Source organism: Epinephelus moara, chromosome 1 (assembly GCF_006386435.1).
Source record: "Epinephelus moara isolate mb chromosome 1, YSFRI_EMoa_1.0, whole genome shotgun sequence".
NCBI classification, from domain to species: Eukaryota; Metazoa; Chordata; class Actinopteri; order Perciformes; family Serranidae; genus Epinephelus; species Epinephelus moara.
The window spans coordinates 78,064-97,108 of NC_065506.1; the positions used below are offsets into that span (position 1 = coordinate 78,064).

At 40.6% G+C, this 19,045-nt stretch overlaps 1 protein-coding gene across 1 annotated transcript in view; it reads right to left on the bottom strand.

The window, feature by feature from the left end:
* The window catches only part of adamts17 (ADAM metallopeptidase with thrombospondin type 1 motif, 17), a 487,878-nt gene that overhangs the window by 26,398 nt on the left and 442,435 nt on the right, over positions 1-19,045 (bottom strand). Inside the window, exons 20-21 of the mRNA XM_050041105.1 lie at positions 11,488-11,692; positions 1,309-1,461 (exon numbers count right to left, since the gene is read on the bottom strand). Coding sequence (XP_049897062.1) covers positions 1,309-1,461; positions 11,488-11,692 — 358 coding nt within the window. The remainder of the gene's footprint in view (positions 1-1,308; positions 1,462-11,487; positions 11,693-19,045) is intronic.

The following is a 19,045-nucleotide window of genomic DNA, read 5'->3' on the forward strand; positions in this document are numbered from 1 at the left end:
GTCTGAATTTAACATCAGGAAATTGGTGCTCATCCAAGTTTTTATGTTTTTAAGGCAGTTATGGAGTTTAGTTAATTGATTACTTTCTTCTGGCTTCATCGATAAATACAACTGAGTATCATCCGCATAACAATGGAAATTTATAGAGTGATTTCAAATGATGTTACCTAAAGGAAGCATATATAGAGTAAATAGGATTGGTCCGAGCACAGAACCTTGCGGAACTCCAAAACAAACTTTGGTACGTAAGGATGATTCATTATGGATATCAACAAACTGAAAACGATCAGATAAATAAGATTTAAACCAGCTTAGTGCAGAACCTTTTAGGCCAATTAAGTGATCCAGTCTCTGCAGTAGAATTTGACGGTTTTTACAGTGTAAAAAACCGTCTTCTTTATCAAAAAGAACATGCCTCTCACTTTGTCAAAGCAAACACATACAGCTGAATGTTACAATGTCAGTAACCACAATTTGCCACAGTCAGAAATTGAAGAACATCTGATGAAAATAAAACATATTGTCAAAGTAACTGTAAGAACTCTAATGGCATTATTAAGTACTCAAATTGGTACTTGGTATCAGCAAGTACCCAAATTTAAGTATTTGCACTTGGTCTACACCCCTAATTAACTGTGAAATGGACACTTCCTAACCAATGCCGCTTTCAATGTGTGAACCTCTACCCAACAAAACCAACACTCCTGCTGTTTTCTCTCTCTCCTCTCCTCAGATAGCTCTCTGACTGAACGAATAGACAGTTTAGCACCAGCAGATATAATGCAACATCTGCAAGCTACCTTACAAGCAACAAGTAGAACAGAGCCAAGTCAACTCCAAGCTGCTAACTCCTTAAAAGAATGACAACAGATAGACTGTATCGGAACCAAGCCCGGTTCATCCACAAAAGACGGCACCACTGACTAACAAAAGCAGCACATCAAAGTAGCAACTCTCCACCCTCTATTCATGGACTGACATTGTAACATCTGGGCATAGCATAATGTTAGCATTACTGTTCAAGCTAAGCAAGACTATTTACCTTTTATCAATGCATATGTCACGTTGTTGATTTGGTTTAAATTTGTTGTTGTGATTGCTTTATGATCAGGCTATTGGGTAATGTTAGTGGCTTCACCACTGATAAGTTGGTATTATTACTAATTATAGGAAAATATTAAATCCTTAACAAAAACTGAAATTTCTTCCACATATCAAGTCTAAACAAATTAATCGAGATTGTGACTTTTTTCCTCTTTCGAGAGGGCACATAGGCAGTTGAACCATGGGGTGTGAAGATATCCATACCTTGGACCAGTCTCCAGTCTTCCATTCGTAACATCTGGAGTGGTCCTCACAGTGCTCCTCTTGAGCAGGCTGGGACAGAGGATCACATAGACCCTGAGGGTTTGTACATGACACCATCCGTTTGCGAACACCTTGACCACAGTCTGATGAACACTGAAGGAATAGATGGAAAAAAGAATTGGTATAGAAGAGTGGAAAAAAGCGTATTCTTTCTGTTCCTTTACAGTAGTTGCCTGATATAGTTCTCACATAAAAGAGCCACACCTTGGCACTGGTTTGCATATCTGTGTAGATGCTGACCCAGCATTCAGACTGTTCTCCTATTCTTCTTCTTCATTATGCTTTTTGGTAGCTAACTACTTTTCCATACTTTCAGTGACCATCCAAATACCAAAATGCTCTTTGAGGACAGGTGTGCTTTCACTTTTATTTCTACCATTCATACTCTTTAAAGGGATAGTGCACCCAAAAATGAAAATTCACCCATTATCATTTGAATTCTGTTTTTTGCCTTATTGTAGCCTGCAGCTCTTTGGAGCTACATTAGGGTCAAAAGTTTTGTACTTGAAAAAATAAAATTTGAAACTGAAAATTCATGTGTTGATCTTGAATTTTGAAAAATACAACAATGTATTCAAAATAAAAGTAAGCGTATGAAACGTTTTTTCAGGTTAAATATAATTTTGATTCACTTTGGTAATTATTTTGAATGAATAATTTATTTTCACTTTTCACTTCCATATATATTTTAACATTTGAGGTCTTATTTTTTTCAGTTGCATGTTTTATCTTTTCAGATTCAGATCTTATTTTTTACAGTTTCAAATCTTATTTTTTCACTTTCAAATCTTTTTTTCACTTTCAGATCTTTTTTTTTTCAGTTTCAAATCTGTTTTTTTTGAGTTTCAGACTTTTGACCCTGATGTGGCGTGGGGGGCGTGGCATCAACTGAGAGGGGTGTGGAATCATGAGTGACAGTGCCTTCAGGGAACGTAGGAACTAAAAAAATTCTGACTCAACACTTACATACACCATATTCATGTGACTGGCCGTGTAAAAATTGATGCCAGTGACAAACTTCCATTTAGAAATCTGTTTTAGACAGTACTGAGCACCAATTGCAGTATAAGAGCGATAAATTATGCCAGATTTTGCAGTTCAATAGCCACATTTTAAGTGCTGATATGTCCGATTTCCACATAGCACTGTGAACGCAGCGTAGTGTCTGTTTTACTTGCGATGATGGCATCTGGTCAGTCGGGTCAATCTGCTGGAGCCCATACATCCAGCACACAGGTGAGAAATGTTAACTAAGTTTTGGGAAATCATAACAAATATTAAGGTGTTGTTTTTGTGACAACATACATTTTCACAGCTCCATCGTCACGGCCCTGTTGATGCTTCTACATCCAGACGTGTCCCCTGGAAGAAACCTTTTAGGATAGTTTCCTTTTCCCCAAGCTCAAACACCTCCCTACTCACCTGGTGCCACAAAAATCACCTGGAGCCAGGTCAGGTGAGTAGGGAGGTGTTTTAGGATTGTTTCCTTTTCCCCAAGCTCAAAGGTTTCATCCAGGGGACACGTTTACTGGATGAGGAAGCATCAACAGGGCTGTGATGATGGAGTTGTGGACAATCACACTACGGACGAGCAGTATGGAGATATTTTGTGGTTATGTGTTTTTGGACGTTTGAATCTGGGGTGCCGTAAGCCTCCATGAGGTGGAGTTGTGTTGCTACCCCCTCTCCCCTTGGATCTCCGCAAGTGTTGTGAGGACTCTGAAACTTCACCTGAGCCTCCATCGGCATATGAGTGAGTAGATAATGGGTGAATTTTCATTTTTGGGTGCACTACCCCTTTCAGATAATAAGCTTTTTGTCTGTGTTTTAGTGCAAATCTAGTTTATTTTGGGTATCACTTACTGTTCATCTTGATTACTAAATCTTTGAAGATGTGGCATGATGCACTTAACGGGCCATAACTCTTCAATGCTAAATTGGATTGCAACCAAATTTGGAAATGTTGTAGACATAGCTTCATAGTACAAGTGTGGGGAATGCCACATACATATTGCAATTCTGTTGACTTTGATTAAATGAAATTTGGTAACCAAGTTCTCCATTAGCTTGTGCATGACATATTTGACCATAACAACCCCACCTTGTGACCTTTAGTAAAACACTGCCATACTAACCGGTGATTCCTCCTCAGACTCCACTTCACTCAGCTGCCCCACAGATCCACTGCCTCTCCCACTTTAACCTCAATAACAATCCGGAGCTAGCTGGGAGTGGCTTGCGAGGCGTTAGCCGCAGCATGACCGGAGGTAAGCACAGCCAGTTAGCCTCCGCTAGCTTCCCAACTAGCCCCGGCTCTCTGTTTGGATCCAACCGGAGCACCGAGCCCTGGTTTGTTATTCAGGTTAAGGTGGGAAGAAGCAGCGGGTTTATCGGGCAGCTGAATGAAGCTGGGTGAAGTGGAGGCTGCAGAGGAAACACCGGGATGGGTTAATGTCTGGAGCTTGAGTTATTAGCGGCTCGGTCCCAGCAATGGGTCAGGCGTTACGGTTGTGTTAAGTGAGTAAGTTAGCCTGGCAGCCCAGCTAACATTTTCAATTAGCATTGTAAAATGTAGCCTCACGGGCAGCCTGGCAGGCTTGCGGGCAGCCTGTGAGGCTACATTTTTGTAATATATTTGCTGAGATGGAGGCGAGGCTCAGTGACTAGAAGAGCTGATAGAAGCGCTCCATAGCTGTAAGTTACTCCAGTAGCCAGTGGCAGCCGACTCGACTAGAGACATCGCCGGATCCCAGCTAGTGCTAACACTGGGAGCTAACGCTAACGTTCCTCCTCTTCTCCGTGAGTGAGAGTGATGTTTTAGCCTAGCGGGCAGCTGGCTCGCGGACTGCCTTCTAGGCTAAAACATCGCTTCAGGTTAAAGTGGGAAGAAGCAGCGGGTATTTCGGGCAGCTGAGTGAAGCTGGGTGAAGTGGAGGCTGCGGAGGAAACACCGGGATGGGTGTTTGAGCAGCCTGCGAGCCAGGCGGGCAGCCCGGCGGGCTCTAGCCGACTCGACTAGAGCCATCGCCAGATCCCGGCTAGTGCTAACACCGGGAGCTAACGCTAATGTTCCTACTCTTCTCCGTGAGTGAGAGTGATGTTTTAGCCTAGCGGGCAGCCCGCAAGCCTGGCGGGCAGCCTGGCAGGCTGCACAAGCTCCGGACATTAACCCATCCTGGTGTTTCCTCTGCAGCCTCCACTTCACCCAGCTTCACTCAGCTGCCCGATAAACCCGCTGCTTCTTCCCACTTTAACCTGAAGCGATGTTTTAGCCTAGTGGGCAGCCCGCGAGCCAGCTCACTCACGGAGAAGAGCAAGAACGTTAGCGTTAGCTCCCAGTGTTAGCACTAGCTGAGTCGGCTGCCACCGGCTGCTGGAGTAACTTAACAGCTATGGAGCGCTTCTACCAGCTCCTCTAGTCCCTGAGCCTCACCTCCATCTCAGCAAACATATTACATTTATTACAGGTACCATCATCATTGAAGTAGGCAGGGGAATAGCTAAACACAGCAGAGACCGAGACATCGCTAACTGCTAGACGAGGCGAGTGGGGGGTGGGGGGTGGAGAGCAGAGGTAGAGGGAGGAGTGGCTCATGACACACTTTGTTTTGGTCTGCAGGCAGTGCACAACAGCAAACCTAGTGGTGAAACGATTTCGCTTTTTGCCCCTTTAAGGAAGTAAGTGGTACTAACCATTTCTTTAAGATGATGTGTCCTGCTCATGTCCCTGCTGACATTCCTGTCTCTAAGAGGCTGTAGGGGATTTTTAAAGCTTGAGTGATGATACTGGTTTAACTAGAAGATCTAAGAAATCCGGTGGTACTAACCAGTCTTGCAAGCTTGTTGGCTAGGGGGCTAAATAACGCTCCAAAGTAAGGCTAAATTTTGGCAAGAGAAAAACGGTATGGCCATTTCAGGGATCCCTTGACCTCTCACCTCAAGATATCTGACTGAAAACGGCATCTATGGGTACCCATGAGTCCTTCCTTTACATACATACCTACTTTATGCTAATCCCATGCAGTTTTGGGGATAAACCATGCAGTTTTTTGCATGCAGTATAAATGTGTTAATTTTACCTGTATTGTATTTGAATATTTCTGCATAGAGACAGAGTGCAATGTGTCATAATCTGAAAGCCACGCCCCCAAAGGGGAAACTAGGCCCGCTTTCCCCTCACACTTTCCCCCTCCGTTTTCATCCTGTTGAGTTTTCCTTAAGTCCAAATGCCGAAAAGTTGCTGTGTGGTGGGCTGCACGGCCAGTAAAAACCCAGAGCTTAGCTTTTATCAACCTTGTAGAAGACAAAAGTGGATACAGACAATAAAACGTGAGGCTTCAACAGGGAAGAAATTGTGGGATCCTGACACTCCCTATGCCTGTGTGCAGCAAACACTTTGTCAAACCCTCCAAATGTATTTTTTAGAGTAACAGCTAACTGTATTTATGTATGTTAAGCTAAAGCATTGACAGTATGAATGCAACTTCTGTTATAATTGTGCCCAGCGCTCCGCGATTCAAGCAGTCCATTCCAGCGGTCCGCTCTAGCACTTCTATCAATCTACCAGCATGTAGAGGCATGTCTCAAAACAACAATGTGTGCCGGTAGTAGGAGCAGACTGACAGCTGAGCATGCTGAAATGCTCATCTTCTTAAAAAAGAATCTCCACATCATGTTTTTTCCAAGACGAGCAAGGTAAGGAGAAGGGACACTGAGGTAGACCGGCAATATTAAGCTTATCAATATACCATTGCCTCTCTGGTAGGCATAGCGTGCTAAAACAATCCTTTGCCATCATATTATTAGCTAATTATTAGCTAGCTATAGCTAATAATTTAAGCTAGCTAGCTGGCAATTCAGTCGTGGAGACTTGAAGGCACAGCTGCAGAGGCAGAATGACAGCGAACGTGCGAAGAAGCGGAGGGGAAAGCGGGCCTCGTTTCCCCTTTGGGGGCGTGGCTTTCAGATTATGACGCGTTGCGTTCTGTCTCTATACTGGGGGCCTTACACATTCTTGGAATTGCATAAATTGGGTAGGACCTGAAAGCTAGGGCTCTTGTGAGTTCAATTAGCCCAGTTTTATGCATGTGTAATGAAGTTAGCCCCCATAGAAGCCATTTCACTGTAGAGAGACCTTGTCTTTGAAACGGACACCAGTGTATAAAATGACCTATTGTGACCACTAGGATAATCACAGCCTCACGAAACTACAGCCACAAACTAGAGACCTCAGACAGTCACAGGATGGATGGTTTTCATGGTTATATTGACAATAAGCAGATCTCACAGCAGTTTTCAGTACGTGTCGGTAGAGGTTCTCAGTCATCCAGGTCATTGTAATCTCAGTTCTCAGAATTAGAGAAGCCTCTTGGATGAGGCAAAACATCTTCAAGAATCTCAAACAAGTCCAGTTGCCTACAATATAGCACTTATGATCAGTTTCCAGTACAGAAGTGCTTGGTGTCTACTCGCCATAGAATGCTGTTCTTACAGAAATCTCCAAATGTCAAAAGTTTTTGATACCACATAATAACATGGATTTTTCTGTGGTAGTCCCCAAGGTTTTGGTGTCTTAATGTGGTATTTTGGAGGAATCGTTGAGGAATCGTTGACAGTTTTTAGTAATTCTTGAGTGGTAAAAATTGCTTGAATGACTAAATAACTTACACACAGTGCTGTGCTGCATCTCACATTTCTTCAGGGCCCGGTATTTCAAAACTTGTAATCTGGATCAGAATAATCCGTATAATGAAATCCTCCTTTTCTCAGTCAGGGATCAAGGTGATCCTGCTGACTTTATCTGGGTATTTCAAAACATTGGCAGTGTGGATCACTTTGATCCCAATCTGACTGGATACGGATTTCCAAATCTCACGATTCCGCCCCTGGATCTGACACATGGCGGACTACTTCACGAAAGGAGCAGTTGGTAGCACAGCTTTCACATCAGAATGTAGGTTTACCGATATCTAATGTGTAGCGTTTTTAAGACCATACGAAGGCCACCCACCATCTCATGTGAACCAGCTATTTGAATTGTCACCTACTTAAAACGTGGGCGTACCGATCTCTAATTGCGCCAACGTCATGCTAACGGTAGCAAACGCCGCTCCATTGACTTGCATGTTAAGTAGCTAGCAGGCTAGCGAGGTAGCTGGCTTTGTTGATGTATTTTGCGGTCTATGGTTTAATTTAAAAGGGAATTCATCTGAAGTACGTCATACATGAACTCTTTAAACACCAACCTGTAGTACGTCATACATGAACTCTTTAAACACCAACCTGTTCAGAGTTTAACGTTATGTTATTGCCAACCCAGCGGACTTTAAAAAAAAAAAAAAAAATTACATGTGTGCAGAGCAGACCGTATAGGAAAAATATACAGTAGCCTACTAGTATGAATTATGCGGTTCATTCAGAAGTGTCAGAGGATTGAGTTTGGGTATGCTACAGTAATGCTGGTGATATGCTTTTCCGTACTTCAACAATTTCTGTGACTATTGTGGATTCCTGACAGAGAGGGCAGTGAGACAAATTGAATTGGCTGACGAGCAGCTCAAGCTGACGCTGCTTCAGCAGAGAGAGACAGAATTGAAGATAAAACTTATGGAAAAGAAGCTCACCTCAGACCTGTGAGCAGTCTTTAGGGACTGTGACACTATTTTGATTTACATTTTGGTCCTAATTGCTTTTTTAATACTTTGTTTGAATTGCCATGTGTTTATTATGTTAATCCCTGTGTTGTTTCTTGCACTCTCTGTCAGAGGCGGTCCTAGCTAGTTTTACACCCTGGGCGAACCATCCCTCGCCTTCTCTGTTGCTGGTAAGCCGTTATCTTGCGCCGCAAAGCACTATGAGCCTCCGCCGTATTCCTGTCTGTGACCCCCGTTCAACCCACAACCGGCAGGATTCGAGTGGTAGTCTAGAAAACTGGCAAGTTTTTTTTTTTCTTCTTTTTTTTTTTTTTTGGAGGGCCCTCACATAGATTGCACCCTGGGCGGTCGCCCACATTGCCCATAGCAAAAACCGTCCCTGCTCTCTGTAAAGAAAATAATGTGCTATACAAATAGATTTGCTTTGCATTGCATTTCCTTGCATTTGTCTGACCACAAACATATGTTGGATGTTTTGGTACAAACAAGCTACAATGTTAGGTGAAACTAGATGTTGAGAAATAGGTCTGTTTTTGTTACTCTCATTTACAACAGTTTCAGGAAGTATGGCCAAACAATATTTTTCTATGCTTGAAATTACTTACAACTAAAACACTAATTTAGATTAAGTGTAATGAACATCTTGAGTAACAATATCTAGGAGAAGTGGAGCTGAGGCTTTGTCAAATCCACCTCTGAGGTGGGATCCAAGTAATCCTGAAATGTGGTAACAAATTGATCCAGATCTCTGCCTTAACTTTGAAATACCCAGTTTTCAGATCAGATCAGGATTTAATCCAATCCGGCCAGGATAATCCTATCAGATCACTTTGAAATGCTGGGCCCAGGTGATGTATACCACTTCTATGTGGCATATAGTGGCTATTTAAACTTGCAATGGTTTTTAAAATGTGAATTCTTTCTCTGTCTCTCATCTTTAATCTATTCCACTTTGAATTTCTATGACTTCTTCATATTTTCAACTATAGATACCATTCAAATGTCAAACTATTAAGCTCTTTAAGGACATTTCTGCTATCACTCTGCTTCTTTCCACTTTTTAAATATATTGTGCTTTTTTAATCATTTCTTGTGATGGCAGAGCATACAAAGCATTATTTTCTTTCAGCCCTTTGATTTCCAGCTTTCACAGTATTACAATTTAGCTTCCAGCTTTCAAACAATGTTTTTAATCTCTTGGCATCTTGACAAAGTTTGCAGGGATGATGTTTTCTTCATAGGCAAACCAGGAAGTTAACATCACCCTGGTTCCCTCCATAAAAAGCCACTAGTTTTGTTCCATTGTATTTTGGATTATTGCATAACCTAAGTATTTTAACCTTGTGTGTACAAACATGCTGACCCTTCTTCCATTTGGACACCCCTCTATAGAGACAGAGCACAATGCGTCATAATCTGAAAGCCACGCCCCCAAAGGGAAAACGAGGCCCGCTCTCCCCTCCGCTTCTTCGCTCGTTCACTGTCATTCTGCCTCCGCAGCCGCGCCTTCAAGTCTCCACGACTGAATTGCTAGCTAGCTAGCTAAAATTATTAGCTATAGCTAGCTAAGTTTTAGCTAATAAGATGGCAAAGGATTATTTTAGCACGCTATGCCTACCAGAGAGGCAACAGTATATTGATAAGCTTAATATTGCTGGTCTACCTCAGTGTCCCTTCTCCTTACCTTGCTCGTCTTGGAAAAAAACATGAGCAGAAATCAGTCAGTTAACTAAATCGACCACTACTCCCCCATCTCCACATTCTGCCCTTACTGCAGTCCGAGCATGATGTGGAGATTCTTTTTTAAGAAGATGAGCATTTCGGCATGCTCAGCCATCAGCCTGCTCCTACGACCGGCACACGTTGTTGTTTTGAGACATGCCTCTACATGCTGGTAGATTGATAGAAGTGCTAGAGTGGACCGCTGGAATGAACTGCTTCAATTGCGGAGCTGGAGCGCTGGGCACAATTATAACAGAAGTTGCATTCATACTATCAATGCTTTAGCTTAACATAGATAAATATAGTTAACTGGCCCTAGACAAGGCTAGATTTTTTTAAAAATCTAGCCAAAATAAAAGCTATCAAATGGAACAGGAATTTGTTGGGAGGGCTTAGACAAGACTGAGTTTCAAAATAAAAGGTCCAATATGGTAAAATTAGTTTACCAGACGACCCAAACACAGCAACATTTTCAAAATAAAAGATCTTTGATTGCATTATGATCAAATTTAAAGCTTTTTTAAAAATTCAATACTTGCATTGAATTGAAAAATATTAAGTCTCCAATCTACTCTTTAAAATTCAACTACTTTTCATGCTTTTCTCCACAGACTTCATTTAAGCTTTAAAAAGGTAGCAAAGTAATTATTCTTCTACAGTACACATCTAAGTTTAATGCCTTTCCAACAGGTCACAGTGCAATTATACTTCTTCCATACATTTTTCAATTAACTACTGCTTCTGCATACTGTCAAATACAGAAACTTAAAAACTTAAACTTAACTTAACTTAGAAACCATGCAAATGTTAAAATGTGATGCTCTTTAAAAAGCATAAAAGTAGCAAAACACTGAATACCTTAAATGTCCTTAATTGCTAAGCATTTCTTCCCTTCACCTTTTCAGTTATTTAATTTTAACTTCCACCTTTGACAGTATTTCAGTTTAGCGTCAAGCTTTTCTAGTAAATTATTTCAGCTCTTAGCCTCTTTATGTAATTCAATTCAGCTTCAGATTCTGGAAGTTAAACAGTTCAACATGCTGGTTTTTCAGCAGGACGGTACAATGCATTTGCACTTTAAGATTTGTGTATTTTGCAATTTATTGTAGCTTTCACATAATTTCACACTCTGTAGGAAATGCACCTTTTAGTTTTACAATTAATTTTTATTAATTTTGACATGAGCCATATTTATACTGAAACAATTCCACATTTGCATTTTCGATCTTTGGAGTGTAGCTCATTGTTGGGCAGACATCACTCAGTATGCCAATGCATCTGTACTGCTTTGCTAATTTAAAGAAGTGAGACAAACATACAACTTTTTCCATTGCGGCAAAGGAATATGTCAAGTTGAGGAATAACTTGGCAAGAAAAGGACAGGGGAAAAAAGTACTGCATATCCAAAAAGGAATAAATTTTCAGGTTTTACTAAATATTTTATACACTTAAATGGGTTAATATTGGACAAATTTGTAAAAATGAATGTGGCTAATTCCCAAATGCTGGTCAATAATAATAAAAAAAAAAAAAAAATCTTGAAAACTGCAATCTTGTTTTTTCTTCAACAATCATAAACATAAACATTTAATGGAGGGGGCTCTCTTTCTCTCTCTTAAGAAATGTGTGCAAGAATTTAAGAGCATTCATGGATACACTTCTAAGATTAATTGTTAATAGGAAGCAAGGCCCAGAGCCTGCAATGGTTTCACATGACATCAGGCACAGTGTGTGTATGAAGTACCTTGGACCACTCTGAAGCCTCCCACACAGTAAGGCAGAGGCGGCCCTCACAGCCCTGCAGAACAGGAGGTTTTCCTCCTTGGCAATACAGGTCCCTGGTGTGGATGAGTGAGCCATTCTGTAGATGGTAAACACAAACCACCTCTCTCTGCTGAAGACCTTTACCACATGTGACGGGGCAGGGTCCCCACTCTCGTGTCACCCACCTGAGAAAAGCAAGTGTATATTTGCTTTGTGTCTGAATGGGAAGATGGTTGAGTCTAAGGGTGTTTTCACATATAGTAGTATATAATAGTATATGAACCGAACTCAGTCCTCTTAAAGTGCACCAAAAAGTGCACTTTCAAATTCTAATTTGTATAAGTCAGAACAGTCTGACAATGCTTCAGCCCTTATGCATATATTTTTCTCAGATCTAAGACTATCAAAGGCTACAGAAGCTCAAAAACCATAGTTCAATTCCCCAATCACAAAAGATGAAGCATTACTGGCTTTTAAATCTATGCCATCTGGAAAGGCCCCAGGGCCAGACGCATTTGGATATGAGTTTTATAAAGAGTTCAGCAATATTCTCTTAGACACTGTGCTGGCTCTGTTCAACCATTCATTTGAAAATGGGATCCTAAATCAATCACTGAGGGAAGCTAATATCTCTCTTATCCTCAACAAGGGAAAATGCCCTGACAAGTGCACCTCCGACAGGCCAAGGACCCTTCTCAATGCTGACCAATAATTGCTCTCCAAAACACTAGCCATGCGTCTTGAAAAAGTACTACTTCACATCATTAAGGAGGACCAGACCAGCTTTATTATAGGCCAGAACTATTGTGATAATATGAGAAGGCTTCTTAATATTATTTAGCTTTGCCAGGACTTCAAAGACCCTGCCCTTGTGCTTTCTCTGGATGCTGAGAAGGCATTTGACCGGGTTGAGTGGTCTTACTTGTTTTATGCATGGAAAGAATTTGGGCCGGGAGACACATTTGTTAGCTGGGTCAGGGTTCTTTACAATAATCCAACAGCGGCAGCTCTGACAAATGGTCTGAAATCTAGTAATTTTCCCCTTGATTGCAGGAATAGACAGGGTGACCCTCTCAGCCTATTGTTCATTGATATTGCTATTGAACCACTGGCACAAGCAATAAGGCAGAATGCTCTTCTATCAGGTATACTTGTTGTTGTGAGAGGGACCATAAAATTTCATTGTACCCGGATGACGTGTTAATATTCTTATCGAGACCACAAACCTCTATTCCCTGCTTGATCCAAGTCATTTCAACATTTGGCACTTTTTCAGGGTATAAATTTGCAAAGTCTGAAGCTATGCCGCTGGGGTTGCTTACATCCATCCCAAGCCTTTTAGAGCCCTTTCCTATCATTGGTCACCCGCCGGTTTTATCTACTTGGGTGTGTACCTAACACCTACATATAGGGACACTGAGGAAGGAAGGTCAGATTAGTGTACAGCACAATGCACACCATAAAACAATATACAATGATCAATATACACAATCAATGCAATAATAAATCTCCATTATGTAGCAAAGCATTTGCATACTCCCATCTCAGCCATTAAAAAGTCTGTGACTAGAGTTTTAAAATCATTAATTGAAATGAAGCTCTGAAGCTTCAGAGATTTTTGAAGTCCATTCCAGGCTGAGGGAGCAGAGTACATGAATGCCCTCTTCCCAAACTCAGTGCGAGCTCTGGGAACTGAGGCAGATAGACAGTCCTGGGATCGCAAGCTGTAAGATGGATTGTGTGTGAAAGTGAGGTATGTACAGAGGTATGAAGGTAGTAGGACAGCCAGCCTACCTTAGCATACAGAGTACAGTGATGGGTGTGTGATTTACAGCAAGTAATAAATCTCAATACACCATGATAAGTAGCATCCAGCATGAGCAGTGACGTGGAACAGGCATTCATATACAATACATCACCATAGTCTAGCAACGGCAGAAAAGTTGCAGCAACAAGCTTCTTTTTAGAGATAAAAGAAAAACACAATTTATTTCGAAAATAGAAGCCCAGCCTTACCTTTAGTTTCTTATTAAAATGAACATCCTGCCTAGACTACTCTACTCTCTTCAAATGATCCCTATTATTGTTATCAAGGTGCTTAAAGGCTGACTGAGTTCATTTATCTGGAGAAAAAGGAAGCCCCAACTTAATATGTCAAAACTCCAAATGGTCAGCTCTGATGGGGACTTAGATGTACCTAATGTGAGACTTAATCAGTTGGCAGTACACCTTCGTGTTAGCAGATTGGCTCAAATATGACCCAGCCTCAATCTGGCTCGATATTGAATCCTCTCAGTCCAGATGCCCTTTGTTGAATCTGTTGTTTCTCAACAACTTTAAGTCTGTCAAGGACCTCTGTACTAACCCTATCACTTTTATGTACCTTGAAGGCCTGGAGATCCATCCATATAATAGAGGGTCATGCTCAGTTAATATCTCCGCTTACAGGTATCCAATAAACACATTATTGTATTCCATAGAGCCCTAAACCCCAACTCAGCTTTAACCTCCCAAGCTAATAAGCATGCCTGAGAAAGAGACTTGGGCATCACTATTGATGACCTGGAATGGCAGGCAGTGTGGATCCGGTAACACTTTAGATTACAGCCCGCAATTTACACTGTAACTATCGGGTAGTTACGGTGTAATCTTTTGTACTAACGGTGTACCAGTGTAGTACGTACCAATACATATATGTAGGTACAGGGGAACAAGATGTTAAGTTATGGAATAAAGGGCTAACAATTTGTGAATTTACAGAGAATTTATAATATAGGATTTTTTAACTATTATAACAGGGTATGTGCGACCTGCTGATCAATAATATGGACATTTGGGGGGAATTTAGAGAGAACAGGTTTCTTTCCTGTAGCTCATTTAAGTGTTTATTGGCCTCATCTACCAACACCTCTAATTCCATAGAGTCGAATTTCACTTTGCGCTTTCTCTCCAAACTCGCCATGCTGCAAACCATAAAACACGCAAAACCCTCATTTAAATAGGGTGTCTCCAACACATTTGCACCTGTTGTCATTTGCGCAAGCACTCTTAGTAAATCACCTGCAAACCGCGGTTCAGCCCCACACGCAAAATTCTAGATTGCGCAGGCAAATTAGTACACACAAATTGGGATCTTAGTAGATCTGGCCCAAAGTGTTTTGTTTTGGGATTTTTTTCACCCCCTTCTTCCTCTTCTAAGGAAGAAGGTGGAAGAAGGACATTTTTCTATTAATTCAGAATTATTACAACATTGTATAATTTAAATCTGTACTGCAAATTCTGTCATTATTTATTTATTTATTTATTTATTTATTTATTTTAATTTATTGTATAATTTACTGTACGATGTATCACTGGGTGACACACCTCCACACGTTATTTAGGTATGTCAAAAATGTTTTGTCATTGTTACACAGGCTATATAACATGGGTTAAATGTATGAAATACCATGATGACAATAAAATAAAGTAACACAGATTTGGTTAAGAAAAACGATAAAAAGCAATGCCAATAAGGCATAATATGTAATAATAATAATAATAATAATAATAATAATGATAATAAGGCAAGGGTACTCATGGATGTAGTACTATGTTGTTGTTTTTTAATTAAACTTGTGACCTATAACCTTTCACATCAGCGTCATCAAAATTCAGTGCGATTTGAATGGGTACGCTTCATTAATATCAAATGACAGCAGGGGGTGACAGTGTTGTCCATCCATCCATCCATCCATCCATCCATCTTCATTCGCTTATCTGAGGCCGGGTCGTGGGGGCAGACAGCCCTCTCCCCGGCAACTCTTTCCAGCTCCTCCTGGGGGACCCCAGGGCATTCCCAGGCCAGACGAAGACGAGATGTTGTGTATAAGGAAAGAGAAGAAGCTCTCCGCTCGCCTACACTTTGGAGTACGCTGGTGAGATGAGGCAACGTACCTAATCTGTTTCCTGCTAACCAGAGAGATGNCTATACATGCACAAAGTGGAGAGATGTCAGAGTGAGGGGGCTGCCCTTGATGAGGCGCCCCGAGCGGTTGGGGGTTCGGTGCCTTGCTCAAGAGCACCTCGGCAGTGCCCAGGAGGTGAACTGGCACCTCTCCAGCCACCAGTCCACGCTCCATATTTTGGATCCGGACGGGGACTCGAACAGGCAACCCTCCGGTTCCCAACCCAAGTCCCTATGGACTGAACTACTGCCGCCCCGTTACCCTGCAGCTTTTACAACCTGACACTTATGATTGCTCTAATAGAATTTAAAGTGTCATTACATTCAATGCAATAGAATATAATGCATGTGGGTTTGTGTCTTACAGACGCAGAAACATGTTCAGGTGATTTTATTCACATAGGAATTTTCCGTAAGCTAATCTGCTAACGTTACTGTCCTGTCGTGCACTACAGCACTGAAGTGAGCTTGCGACTCGTCGCATCTGATTCAGGATGAGAGGAAAAGTTTAGGGGAACATAAATAATGATATTTAGTGGCAGATTCTCCATTTTTGCACCACTTATACTTATTAAAGTGTTAGTGTTATACATCGTAGCAAAGGTCTTAATGCTGTTAAACACAGTTTAAGAATTTTGAAACCTTTATTTTGCTTATGAAAAAAGGGTGATTTCACTGATAATTATGAATCAAAAACCACTAACGTTATACTTAGACTTGTCAAATCTAGACTAAATTACTAAGGACACTTACTAAGACTCACTAAAACACAGTTTAAAATTTGTGAAACCTTTATTCTTTTGGGGAAAACTGAAAAAAGGCAATTTCACTGCTTTTTTCCCACCCAGACCACATTAAACAGATTTGACAATGTATTCTTAAGAGATATTGTGTGATCGTATTTCAAAAGGTAAAAATATGTCTAAGTATAATAAGTATAGTGTTTTGATCTGGACCTGGTCTAATGTGGTTGATGGAGAAATATCAGTGAAATTTCCCTTTTTCTGTTTTCATAAGCCAAATAAAGGTTTCACGATTCTGAAACTGTGTTTTAAGGCTTTTGCTATGATGCATAACACTCTTTAATAAGTGTAAGTGGTGCAAAACAGGAGAATGAACCATTAATAATGTTTCCCAGAACTTTCATTTAACTGGGAATCGGAAGCTACAAATCAGAAGCTAACTTTAGTGTTGTTACTGCGCTGGGTAAACTTTCCTCCTTTGAACTTACATACACTTATTATTGCTTTGCTGTCGATTAGCAGCATATCAAACATGTCCTATGCTGCATTTAGGTTTTTGTCAGTAAAATAAAATAAAAGGGAAAGTCACTCATGCTTCTGGTTTCATGGCTTATCGCTAGATGACTACTGTTGTTGCAAGCTTGTTCCACACGGTAATTGGAAATTAACTGCAACTTTTCCATTATTAATGTGCTACATATTTGTAATGGTCTGTTGACAAACTAGAAATTAGGCGCTGATTTTAGTTAGCTATACAGTATTTCTTGTATAGCCTTATGTAGACCATTAATATTGTATTTTTTCACATCTAGAGTGCCAGCGATGATGGCTTTGCGGCTGTGTGGCCAACAGTTTGATGGCTTCTCACCAACTGGGAGACATCATGGCTGTCAGAAATCCAGATATCTCAGACTATATATTATGGTTAAGAGAGTGAAACTAACAGTTTTTCTCTATAGGTTCAACATATGGACAAGGTGCACCAGCTTCTTTCCCCTCATCTCAACCTCAACCCTGTCATCTTCATCAGGAGTGGAAAGGAAGATGAAAAAGAAGGACAAAATGAAGCAATGCAAGAAAAACTAAGAAATAAATAATTAAATGCTATCAGTTTACTTATTTTGAAATAAGAAGTATGTTAAGTAAAGGCTCTAAGTTAAAGATGTAATATTTAGTTTTTTATATGATATACAATGTACAATTTACATTTAGTATTATAGCCCACATACCCTGTACTTACCCTATAACTAAATGTAACTATGGGGAATTATTTTAGCGCTTTAGAATACAGCCCGCATACCCTGTACTTACCCTGTAACTAAATGTAATTATGGGGAACTATTTTAGTGCTTTAGAATACAGCCCGCATACCCTGTACTTACCCTGTAGCTAAATGTAACTATGGGGAACTATTCTAGCGCTTTAGAATACAGCCCGCATACCCTGTACTTACCCTGTAACTAAATGTAACTACGGGGGAACTATTGGTGCTTTAGAATACAGCCTGCATACCCTGTACTTACCCTGTAACTAAATGTAACAAAAGGAAAACTACCACTGCATATATCACTTGTTCTGTAAATACAGAGAACAATGTGAGATGTTTGTTTTGATTTTACTTGCCTCAAAACATGGAAGAACAAACTGTAAATTAACTGCACAGTAAGCTGTCAGTAAAACATATCAAGCATATGCGTTGTGTTTTATCTTGCTATATTTGTATTTATTTCCTGAGATGAAAGGAGAGCGTGCACAGAGCTAGAAAAAGGTGAGCTTGCATGTTGAGGAGCCGTAATGCCGGACGAACACCTAGATCACATCTAGGGTGGGTGAATTCTGTCTGCTGACAGCAAGCGGAGTCATGAAGTCATAAACGAACATCCAGTAATGTAAAGCTGGTGAGGTGAGCGACAGCTGAGACGGTCTTCAGATGCCAACAGTATGCATGACAACATACTGTCACCTGGATCTTTGTTCCGAAGTAAACGCACAGATGTACCCTGTAGTTGTATAGGCTACCCGCTGAAAATATAAAGGAACAATGTAGATAGTTTGTTTGTAATTAGGTCATTTTGAAATAAAATCACATCTGATTTATTACTTGCTGCAGAAGTCTTCACTCCATCTTCCCTCCGATTCCTTTTCAGTTTTATTGTCATACTGTACCCTGTTATAATAGAATAAGTACCCTGTACTTAAAAATACCTACTGTATATGTTCTCTCTAAATTCCCCCAAACATCCATATTATTGATCAGCAGGTCGCACATACCCTGTTATAATAGAATAGATACCCAGTAGTTAAAAATACCTATTGTATAAGTTCTCTCTAAATTCCCCCCAAACGTCCATATTATTGATCAGCAGGTCGCACATACCCTGTTATAATAGAATAGGTACCCTGTACTTAAAAATACCTACCGTATACGTTCTCTGTAAATTCCCCCCAAACATCCATATTATTGATCAGCAGGTCGCACATACCCTGTTATAATAGAATAGGTACCCAGTAGTTAAAAAAACCTATAATATAAATTCTCTGTAAATTCACGAATTGTTAGCCCCTTATTCCATAACTTAACAGTTAAGTTAAAACAAATATTGCGAAAATTTGAAAGGAATTGGCGATTAACCAAACTGGAAGAATCTCGTTTAATCTGGACAGACAGTCTCAAAACTTATAAGAGGGGCCTCCGCAATGCCAGAGCAAACTATTACTCAGCATTAATAGAAGAAAATAAGAACAACCCCAGGTTTCTTTTCAGCACTGTAGCCAGGCTGACTGAGAGTCAAAGCTCTATTGAGCCTTGTATTCCTTTAGCCCTTAGCAGTAATGATTTTATGACAATT